The sequence below is a fragment of the Pan troglodytes genome, chromosome 13 (genome assembly GCF_028858775.2).
Source record: "Pan troglodytes isolate AG18354 chromosome 13, NHGRI_mPanTro3-v2.0_pri, whole genome shotgun sequence".
Taxonomy (NCBI): domain Eukaryota; kingdom Metazoa; phylum Chordata; class Mammalia; order Primates; family Hominidae; genus Pan; species Pan troglodytes.
Genome location: NC_072411.2, coordinates 102,667,897 through 102,680,332, shown reverse-complemented (window position 1 = coordinate 102,680,332; position 12,436 = coordinate 102,667,897). Strand labels below are relative to the sequence as shown.

The 12,436-nt window shown below is 41.8% G+C and overlaps 1 protein-coding gene across 1 annotated transcript in view; it reads right to left on the bottom strand.

The window, feature by feature from the left end:
* Positions 1–12,436, bottom strand: part of AOX1 (aldehyde oxidase 1) — an 85,502-nt gene that overhangs the window by 15,847 nt on the left and 57,219 nt on the right. The window contains 1 exon segment of the mRNA NM_001308443.1: positions 4,564–4,791. Coding sequence (NP_001295372.1) covers positions 4,564–4,791 — 228 coding nt within the window.

Below are 12,436 nucleotides of genomic sequence, written 5' to 3'. Positions count from 1 at the left end.
GGACCATGCTTGGAGAACTGTCTCTTTATTTGTATCCAAAGGTTCACATTACCCCTGTGAATGACAACCAGAAACCTCTATCATTCCAAATAAGGCAAGTTTGACAGTGAAAATGCACTCCATTTATTTGGTCGGCAGGTGTAAACTAGGGATGTACTGGGCAAATGGGGACATCAGGATACCCTTTCTCTGAGGACAAGGCACATATGTCCACAGTCCAAAGGAGAACCTTAGACTCTTGAGGAAGGCATAGTAGCCATGATAATGACACCCAAGGACCTTGGGAAGATGCAATAGAGTGTTTTTTACTGTTTATTGACTCATGACTCCTGGAAACACCATCTTTTGCTCCTGGACATTCATCCTCAAAATAATAAAGGTAAGGAAGAGTTTTCCTCTACAGAGAGCCCAGGGCTGGCTGCCTGGGGGCCATGCATCAGATGTCAGGTGATGCCAGCTGCAACAATAGCTCCTGGGCCCCATTCCATGGCACTTCATTGTGCTTTGCTAGAATATGAGCCCCCTGAAAGGAAGGATCACGTCCTAAGGAATCTCTCGGAATGCAACATAGCAACACACATGCGGTAGGTGCTCAGTAAATGTTTGGTAAGTAAATTTGCAGTAGCATAGCCATGCAATCTGTTTCTTAATCTTGTAGACTCCATATTTGGCCTCCTTGGCTCGCAAAGTGTGCATGTAATTCATAGTTGGACTTGGCCCATGTGATTAAGCTACAATTATAGTGGATTGTACTTTTCCAACATTGTGTGACCCTGCTGGTTATAGCATTCAGCCTGTATGTCCAAGACAACATGTCTATCAGATATCACTCAGCCATTTGTTCCATGTGGTGCTGCAATCTCCTTGGGCCATTTAAAATGTCAAATTTGGTTTAGTTAAGTGGCACCACTGTACAGCTCATTGTTAGTGCCACAAAAGATAATTCTGCAAAGCTTCATCTATAAAACAGGCACAACTGGAGAGCTGGAGTAGATGGTCCTCCAACATAAGTAGAGGACCTAGTCGGGGAAATTTAAATCTTCAAACAAATACTACTGGTATCGATGAGAAGTTAGCTTCAAACCCACAGATTCCCCAAATGTTTCAGCCATTCAGACATTTGAGTTCCTACTCTGTGCCAAGTGCCATAGTAAGGCATTGGACACACAGAGGTTGGTTAGGTCCTGTCTGTGCCATTCAGTGTTCAGACTGCAGGAAGTAAGTACACTGATATTGCAGGTTCAGCTCCAAACCACAGCAATAAAGCAAATCACACAATTTTCGTTGTTTCCCAGTGCATACAAGTGTTTATGCTACACTGTACTCTATTAAGTGTACACTAGCATTATGTCTAAAAAGATTGTACATACTTTAGTTTTAAAATACTTTGTTAAAAAATGCTAACAACCATCTGAGCCTTCAGAGAGTCAGAATCTTTTTGCTGGTGGAGGGTCTTTTCTCAATGTTGATGGCTGCTGACTAACCAGGGTGGTGGTTGCTGACGATTGAGGAGGTAGTTGTAACAATTTCTTTTCTGTTTTTTTTTTTTTTTTGAGACAGGGTCTCTTCTGTCACCCAGGCTGGAGTGCAGTGCCTTCCTTACTAAGCTTAATCATTTCTAGCATTTGATTTCAAGTGAGACTTGTGACTCTTTTTTTCACTTGAACACTTAGAGGCAATTGCAGGGTTATTAAATGACCTAATTTCAATATCATTGTGTCTCAGGGAATAGGGAGGCCTGAGGAGAGGGAGAGAAATGGGGGAAGAATGCTCCTCTATTTGTGGAGCAGTCAGAACACAGAAAACATTTATTAAGTTTGCTGTCTTATATGGATGTGGTTCATGGTGCTCCAAAACAATTACAACAGTAAAAATCAAAGATAACTGATCACAGATCACCATAATTATGAAAAAGGTTGAAACACTGTGAGAATTACCAAAAGGTGACAAAGAGTGAGCACATACTGTTGGAAAAATGGCACCAATAGACTTGCTTGAAGCAAGGTTGCCACAAACTTTTAATTTGTAAAAAATGCAGAATCTAGGAAGTGCAATAAAGCAGAGTACAGTAAAACAAGGTATGCCTGCATAACACAGGTGGGGCACATTTGACCCCCTCAGCTGCTGGGCAGGGACTGCCTCTGCTCAGGGAGGCCCCGTGGGACGATGAAGGCGGTGCTGAAGTTGAATCCTTGTTCTGCCATTTATTGGCTGGATGTCCTTGGGCAACAGAGAGAGTCCCTATGAGCTTCAGTTTCCCCTTCTATGAAATAGAGAGATTCATACCTACCTGATAGAGATGAGATAGAGAATAATCAAGTGGAGATTACAAATTCCCCAGCCCAGGTCCTTCCATGGAGAAGGCACTCAAATATCATGTCTAGTTTCCTCCTCTATTTAGTTTGTTTCAGAATGGAGTCTTTTAGCATGTGCCCTCCAAGGAGTTTGGTCTCAAACTCCTTGATTCAGCCCTAAGTAAATATTTTCAGCACATAAGTTGGTCAGTTTCCCAGGTGGCCTTCAAAAATGAATTTGTACTGCTGGCTGTTGCCTAGTTTGTTCTCAGCTGAGCTGAATCCCACTTCAGTTCCTATCAAAAGGTGTTTTGGGGAGACCACGTGGTGTAACTAGAAAACCCAGCTTTCAGAGCCACTCAGGCCTGAGTTCTAGCCCCAGCCTTACCTCTACCAGCTGCAGGACCTTGAGCCAGTTATTTAAACCTTCTAAGCCTAGATTTTTTTTATCCCTAAAATGAGGATACAAATCTTCTAGGTTGTCCCAAGATTAAATGAAATACCTAAAAGTACTTACAACATCGTAGTGCTCAGTAATTGTCACTATTATTATTTTTTCTTTTTTGTAGAGATGGGGCCTCACTATGTTGCTCAGGCTGGTTTCAAACTTCTGGCCTCAAGCAATTCTCCCGTCTTGGCCTCCCAAAGTGTTGGGATTACAGGCGTGAGCCACTGCACCTCACCATATTTTTAAAATCTACTTTTTGAGAAAATTCTGATGAGGAAAATGGGTGAGACCTGGTCTATGGTGGAGGCCAGATATAAAGTAATGGCAGCCATCAAATAGAGGCAGTGCGCCATGTTTACCCACGGCCAAACGTGAGAGGATTTCCAGAGGATCCATGAACAATGGAGGCTGTTTTTCCTGATGATCCTGACTAGTCTGCACAAGGACAGACAGCCCCAGCTGACCTCTTTGGTAGCTGCCAGCTAATCAGTTTACCTCAAAATTCTATACCAAGACTCAATGCTTACAAACCCTTTTCCCAGTGGTAGTTTCTTTCTCTCTTCTTTTGTAATAACCTCGTTTTTGCTTTTATTTCTCAACCACAGTATCCTGACTGTCTCCCACATTTGAGTAAATTGCATGCAGATGACTACATGGCTCTGTGTTATTTTTTGCCATCACAAACAGGCAAGGAATGAGAAGACCGCAATAAGATCATCATTTGTTATAACACTTCTCTGACCTACCACCTGCCTACAATCAAAGCTGCATGCAAATGTTCTCAGGATGGCACCAAAGCTCAACTAGGACAGTTAGGTGAATGGATGGATAGGGGATGGAGGAAAGGACCTTCCTACCCACTTTTCCTGGCCTCTTCTGATCCCTTAACACAAAACATCCACACTAACGCCCCTCTCAAAGCTCCCCTACCCTGCCATTTATTCCTATTTTGTGATCGCTCAACACAGCTGCCATGCCTTCTTCATGACTCCAACCAAGGAGTGAATTCTGCAAAGAGGAGTGACAATTGTGAGGGTCCTCCCAGCTTATCTGTATATACATGGATGTGTGTATGTAATAAAATAGATAATAGGGGTTCCCGGCTGCCATACAATGAGCTAGAATGTTGCAGTCCTTCACCAGCCGTTAGGGGTAAGTTTTATTCATTCTTAAGAATGAATGAAGTCAAGAATGAAGAGGTGGAAACTGTAACCAAGCAAGGGGATTTCTTTAATCAATGAAAGAAATTAAACTGCAAGAGCAGATTCCCAGTCTGTGGTACCTTTCATAGTTTTAAAAGGTACAAGGTGAATAAACTTCAAAAATTCTATTTAAAAAGTGATTTATTTTTCTGAATTTAATTTATTCCAACCCACCCAGAAGGAGTGGAGCACCCAAAACCTTGCAGCTCCTCATTTCTATTTCATGGTCCAGTGACACCGAATTGCGGACACTGGAAGAGGAGTCTTGGAGGTCATCGGTCCCACCCTCCTGCTTTCCACATGATCAGTCTGAGCCCAGAGCAAATGGACTCAGCTGCCATTTGCCAATTCCTGTTGCCAGGGCCAGGAGTAAACCTCAGTCTCCCAATTTCCAGCAAGAATGTTTTTGACCAACCATGGGCATGTGAGCAGAGGAGCTCTGGTCTCCTCTGGAGTAAAGCTAGCTTAATTACTTTGACTTTGGTGGCTTTTGTGAAATTTAACAATTGGGCATTGCAACCATATGGCTAATATGACTTAAGGAGAAGCTTCCTCAACACCTCTTGCTTTGTCAGGGCTGCTTCCGGGCAGCATCCTCATGCGCGTTTGGAGAACTCACCTGACCAGCAGCACGTGAGCCAAGGCCAACAGGAAACTTCAGGGGGACCATGGCCAGTCCTTTCTTCTTCCAATAATTCTCTGCATTGAATTTTTCCACAGCAACTTTCCTCAAGGAGTAGGAAGACATGGCCGTACATTCTCTCCAACACTGGATTAGGTTCTTGGCATTGATCTCTTGTTTGTAGGGTGTTTGATCAATTTCCTTGTACATGTTTATGATTCGCACCTATGAAAGAAAAGGAGATTAAAGCTGGGAGGGGAGCAGACATAGGCTCATCCATTCACCATCCTCCTGGTCAAATTCTGCCCATCCTGTAAGGTCCAAGCCAAGTTCTACTTAGTCCTTGTGGAAGCCTTTCCTAATGCACAACATTGTCCTCTTCCTCTACTCAGAGCTTCTATCAAACGTGCTAGCAATTACTTATGTGCTTTCTATGCTACTCTTGTGCAACTTTAAAGGATGGAACCTTTACCTTATGTTCCAATATAACTCAACACAGTCCATGTACACTGTAGACTCTTAATTCTAGTTGCATTTGGGTATCTGCTGAAAGATCATCTAGGCCACATGATTTGGATTACTCCCATACTATGTTGCAAGATAAGACTACTCACCTCCAAAACAGGCAAGCATGAAAGTTCGTTTAAATATAACCAATATCTAGGATGAAGAACAAATTAAAAGATTCTATCCCGGGATGTCTGAAGCACTGAGTAGAATTCTTCCTGTATTCCCAGAATTGGTGACTAAGACCCTAAGCTGAGAATAAAAGGTGCCAAGTATGCACATTCTCAGCTGAGAAAACTCATAGCACTTGTGGCCAGCCCCCTCCCTAAGCTGACAGAGCCATCACAGACACACTCTCCCCACCCTCCGAAGCAAATTATCAGATCATTGTAAGAGAAACACTGGAAATTAGTAAGCCATCTCATTTGGGGGAAAGTGGTGTTTTAAGAGGCTGTTCCCTGCTCTAACTTCCCTGGGGATGAAAGGAAGGATGTAATTCTCCTCCTTAGTGCTACCAAATGTGGCAGGACATCAGGAGAGAGTTTAGTGGGATGGCCAGGAAGGGAGGGGCAAGGCCTCCCACACGTTCAAGAGAAGCAAAGAAAGTGGCTACTGTTGGGTGAAAGCTGGTAGATGAATTGGGACCTGGGGCTTTCTAAAGACTGCTGGGGCATGAGCAGAGAGGTGTGGTCACCAGTGGAATGCTGTGCCAGCTGCCCGCTGAAGGTCCAAGGACTGCCAATTTCTGGAAGAGCTGGCAGAAATGGAGCCATAGACAATGTACTTGAAAAGTGACATCTGTCCAAAGAGAGGACTGTGAGCTTGCCAGGAGAAGTCACACAGGGAGAAACTGACTGTTTTCCTGGTCCTTCTTCTCTTCCTTCTTGCACCAGCATCACAGCAGAAGGCACAGGGGAGGAGAAGGGGCTGAGAGAGAGCTCACCCCATCTCCCCACACTAATTCCATTCCAGGATCTGGGAAGAGGAGCCAGGAAGGGGAAGGTCGTTGTCGATAAACAAAGTTGGGGCTGAGACTGAAAGAACCAAAAGGAGAAATTGGATCATCATGGCGGACAGGAGGCAGGACTAGATTGCAGCTCTGGACAGAGCAGCTTGTGGAAGTTCGCCGAATTTTAGCTCTAGATCGACTGCAAGAACAAAGCAATAATCCTGAGAGGACCCACAAACCCTCTGAAGGAAGTGGACTACTCCTGCAGGACCCAGGAGATACCCCAAATACTGTAAGTGCCCCAGCTGTGAGGGGGAAGGGAGATCCTCCTCTCCCAGACACACACCCCCACGGGAGAAGCTGAAATTCTGTTTGCAGGAGAAGATTCCGACTTTACCTGAAGCTGAGACAATTTAGAGAGCCAAGCAAAATGCAGGGGTAGAGGAAGCAGCAGAAAGGCCCTAGGAGCTTGCTGTGTCCCCTAGCAGGCCAGGCCATTCCTGCCTAACAACACAGGGATCCATGGTGGGGGCGGAGGGGGCGGGGGACCAGAGAAGTAGGGGGTGAAACTCCACAGGGAGAAAGAAATCTCTAGCTGAACTTTGTAACAATTTGAATGGGGCAAGAAGCCTCCTGGCCAGAGCTCAGTGGGAGGGCACAAATCTGGTGTGCAGACTCCACAGGCAGGCGGAGAAACCAAGCCCTTTTCTCTCTCAGCTAGGGGTGCAGTACAGGGCAAGTTTTCAAGCCCATCACACCCTCTGCCTGCAAACAGACTCAGGGCTGTTGGGGGGTACACGTTGGGAGTGAGACCAACCCTTCCGCTTGTATGGGAGCTGGGTGAGGCCTGTGACTGCTGGCTTTCCCCTACTTCCCTAACAACCTGCATGACTCAGCAGAGGCAGCCATAATCCTCCTAGGTACACAACTCCAGTGACCTGGGACTCTCACACCCATCCCCCACAGCAGCCACAGCAAGACCCACCCAAGGACAGTCTGAGCTCAGACATGCCTAGCCCTGCCCCCACCGGATGGTCCTTCCCTATTCACCCTGGTAGTGGAAGACAAAGGACATTTAATCTTGGGAGTTCTAGGGCCCTGCCCACCGCCAATCCCTCTCCACGCTACTACAGCTGATGCTTTCTGGAAAGTGCCACCTCCTGGTAGGAGGCCAACCAGCACAAAAATAGAGCATAAACCACCAAAGCTAAGGACCCTCATGGAGTCCACTGCACCCTCCATCACCTCCACCGGAACAGGCACTGGTATCCATAGCTGAGAGACCCATAGACGGTTCACATCACAGGACTCTGTGCAGACAACCCTCAGTACCAGCCCGGAGCTGGGTAGACTTGCTGGGTGGCTAGACCCAGAAGAAAGACAACAATCACTGCAGTTCAGCTCACAGGAAGCCACATCCATAGGGAAAGGGGGAGAGTACTACATCAAGGGAACATTCCATGGGACAAAAGAAACTGAACAACAGCCTTCAGCCCCAAACTTTCCTTCTGACAGAGCCTACCCAAATGAGACGGAACCAGAAAAGCAACCCTGGTAACATGACAAAACAAGGCTCTTCAACACCCCCAAAAAATCACACTAGTTCACCAGCAATGGATCCAAACCAAGAAGAAATCTCTGATTTACCTGAAAAAGAATTCAGGAGGTTAGTTATTAAACTAATCAGGGAGGAACAAGAGAAAGGCAAAGCCCAATTCAAAGAAATTTTAAAAAAGTTACAAGAAGTTAGGGAGAAATATTCAAGGAAATGGATAGCTTAAAGAAAAAACAATAAAAAATTCAGGAAACTTTGGATACACTTTTAGAAATGCAAAATGCTCTGGAAAGTCTCAGTAATAGAATTAAACAAGTAGAAGAAAGAAATTCAGAGCTCGAAGACAAGGTCTTTGAATTAACCCAATCCAACAAAGACAAGGAGAAAAGAATAGAAAATAGGAACAAAATCTCCAAGAAGTCTGGGATTATGTTAAACAACCAAACTTAAGAATAATCAGTGTTGCTGAGGAAGAAGATAATTCTAAAAGCTTGGAAAACATATTCAGGGGGATAATCAAGGAAAACCTCCCCAGCCTTGCTAGAGACCTAGACATCAAATAAAAGAAGCACAAAGAACACCTGGAAAATTCATTGCAAAAAGATCTTCACCTAGGCACATTGTCATCAGGTTATCCAAAGTTAAGATGAAGGAAAGAATCTTAAGAGCTGTGAGACAGAAGCACCAGGTAACCTATAAAGGAAAACTTACATGATTAACAGCAGATTTCTCAGCAGAAACCCTACAAGCTAGAAAGGATTGTTCCCTATCTTCAGCCTCCTCAAACAAAACAATTATCAGCCAAGGATTTTGTATCCAGTGAAACTAAGCATCACATATGAAGGAAAGATACAGTTGCTTTCAGATAAACAAATGCTGAGAGAATTCACCATTACCAAGCCACCACTACAAGCACTGCTAAAAGGAGCTCTAAATCTTGAAACAAATCCTGGAAACACATCAAAACAGAACTTCTTTAAAGCATAAGTCACATAGGACCTATAAAACATAAATACATGTTAAAAAGCAAAAACAAACAAAAAAACAAAAAACAAAGTACACAGGCAACAAAAAGCACGGCAAATGCAATGGTACCTCACATTTCAATACTAACATTGAATATAAATGGTCTAAATTCTCCACTTAAAAGATACAGAACCACAGAATAGATAAGAACTCACCAACCAACTATCTGTTCCCTTCAGAAGACTCACCTAACACATAAGGACTCATATAAACTTAAAGTAAAGAAGTGGAAAAAGGCAATTCGTGCACATGGACACCAAAAGCGAGCAGGAATAGCTATTCTGTCTGATATAAATCAGACAAAACCAATTTTAAAGCAACAGAGTTAAAAGAGACAAAGAGGTGCATTATATAATGGTAAAAGGCCTTGTACAACTGGAAAATATCACAATCTTAAACATATACACACCTAACACTGGAGCTCCCAAATTTATAAAACAATTACTAATAGACCTAAGAAATGAGATAGACAGCAACACAATAGTAGGGAACTTCAGTACTCCACTGACAGGACTAGATAGGTCATCAAGACAGAAAGTCAACAAAGAAACAATGGATTTAAACTATACCTTGGAACAAACGGACTAAACAGATATATACAGAACATTGTATCTAACAACTGCAAAATACACATTCTATTCAACGGCACATGGAACTTTCTCCAAGATAGACCATATGATAGGCCATAAAACAAGCTCAATACATTTAAGAAAATTGAAATTATATCAAGCACTCTCTCAGACCACAGTGGAATAAAACTGGAAATCAGTTCCAAAAGGAACCTTCAGAACCATGCAAATACATGGAAATTAAATAACCTGCTCCTGAATGAGCATTGGGTCAAAAATGAAATCAAATGGAAATTAAAATATTCTTCAAACTGAATGACAATAATGACACAACCTATCAAAATCTCTGGGATACAGCAAACGCGGTGCTAAGAGGGAAGTTCATAGCCCTAAGTGCCTACATCAAAAAGACTGACAGTGCACAGACTGACATTCTAAGGTCACACCTCAAGGAACTAAAGAAATAAGAACAAACCAAACCCAAACCTAGCAGAAGAAAGGAAATTACCAAGATCAGAGCAGAACTAAATGAAACTGGAAAAAAAGTACAAAAGATAAATGAAACAAAAAGCTGGTTCTTTGAAAAGATAAATAAAATTGATAGACCGTTAGGAAGATTAAGAAAAGAAGAGTAAAAATCCAAATAACCTCACTAAGAAACGAAACAGGAGATATTACAACTGACAACACTGAAATACAAAAGATCATTCACAGCTACTATGAGCACCTTTGTGCACATAAACTAGAAAACCTAGAAGAGATGGATAAATTCCTGGAAAAATACACCCTCCCAGATTAAATCAGGAAGAATTAGATACCCTTAACAGACCAATAACAAGAGCGAGATTGAAATGGTAATTTAAAAATTACCAACAATAAAAAGTCCAGGACCAGAAGGATTCACAGCAGAATTCCACCAGACATTCAAAGAAGAATTGGTACCAATCCTTTTGATACTATTCCACAAGATAGAGAAAGAAGGAACCGTAAGTAAATTCATTTAATGAAGCCAGCATCACCCTAATAACAAAACCAGGAAAGGACATAACCAAAAAAGAAAACTACAGACCAATATCCTTGATGAACATTGATGCTAAAATCTTTAACAAAATGCTAGCTAACCAACTCCAACAACATATGAAAAACATAATCCACCATTATCAAGAGGGATTCATACCAGGGATACAGGGATGGTTTAACACACACAAGTCAATAAATTTGATACACTACATAAACAGAGTTAAAAACAAATATCACATGATCATCTCAATGCAGAAAAAGCATTTGACAAAATCCAGCATCTCTTTATGATTAAAACTCTCAGCAAAATCAGCATACAAAGGACATACCTTAATGTAATAAAAGCCATCTATGACAAACACACAGCCAACATAACACTGAATGGGGAAAAGTTGAAGACATTCAACATAATATTCAACATAATATTGAATGGGAAAAAGTTGAAGGCATTCAACGGGAACAAGACAAGGAGGCCCACTCTCACCACTCTTCTTCAATATGGTACTGGAAATCCTAGCTAGAGCAATCAGACAACAGAAAGAAATAAAGGGCATCCAAATCGGTAAAGAGAAGTCAAACCGTCACTGTTTGCTGACAATATAATCATTTACCTTGAAAACCCTAAGGACTCCTTCACAAAGCTCCTAGAACTGATAAAAGAATTCAGCAAAGTTTCCGGATACAAGACTAATGTACACAAATCAGTAGTTCTTCTATACACCAATGGCGACCAAGCAGAGAATCAAATCATGAACTCAACCCCTTTTACAATAGTTGCAAATAATAATGATAATAATAAAACACTTAGGAATATACCTAATCAAGGAGTTGAAAGACCTCTACAAGGAAAACTACAAAACACTGGATGACACAAACAAATGGAAACACATCCCATGCTCATGGATGGGTAGAATCAACATTGTGAAAATGGCTATACTGCCAAAAGCAATCTACAAATTCAGTGCAATCCCCATCAAAATACCACCATTGTTCTTCACAGAATTAGAAAAAACAATTCTAAAGTTCATATGAAACCAAAAAAGAGCCCGCATAGCCAAAGCAAGAGTAAGCAAAGTGAACAAATCTGGAGGCATCACACTACCTGATTTCAAACTATATTATAAGGCCATAGTCAACGAAACGGTGTAGTAGTGTATAAAAATAGGCACACAGAAACCAGTGGAACAGAATAGAGAACCCAGAAATAAACCCAAATACTTACACCCAACTGATCTTTGACAAAGCGAACAAAAACATAAAGTGGGGAAAGGACATCCTTTACAACAAATGGTGCTAGGATGGCTAGCCACATGTAATGAGAATGAAACTGGATCCTCATCTCTGACCTTATACAAAAATTAACTCAAGATGGATTAAGGACTTAAACCTAAGACCTGAAACTATTAAAATTCTAGAAGATAACATTGGAAAATCCCTTCTAGATATTGGCTTAGGCAAGGATTTCATGACCAAGAACTCAAAAGCAAATGCAATAAAAACAAAGATAAATAGCTGGGAGCTAATTAAACTAAAGAGCTTTTGCATGGCAAAAGGAACAGTCAGCCAGCAGAGTAAACAGACAACCCACAGAGTGGGAGAAAATCTTCACAATCTATACGTCTGACAAAGGACTAATATCCAGAACCTACAAGAAACTCAAACAAATCAGTAAGAAAAAAACAAACGACCCCATCAAAAAGTGGGCTAAGGACATGAATAGACAATTCACAAAACAAGATATACAAATGGCCAACAAAAATATGAAAAAATGTTCAACATCACTAATGATCAGGGAAATGCAAACTGAAACCACAATGCTACACCACCTTACTCTTGCAAGAATGGCCATAATCAAACAATCAAAAAACAGTACATGTTGGCGTGGATGTGGTGAACAGGGAACACTTCTACACTGCTGGTGGGAATGTAAACTAGTACAGCCACTATGGAAAACAGTGTGGAGATTCCTTAAAGAACTAAAAGTAGAAGTACCATTTGACCCAGCAATCCCACTACTGGGTATCTACCCAGAGGAAAACAAGTTGTTATTCGAAAAAGATACTTGCACCTGCATGTTTATAGTAGCACAATTCACAATAATAAAATCTTGGAACCAACCCAAATGCCCACCAATCAATGAGTGGATAAAGAAACTGTGGTGTGTGTATGTATGTATGTATATATATATATGTGTGTGTGTGTGTGTATATATATATACACATATATATGTGTGTGTGTGTGTAT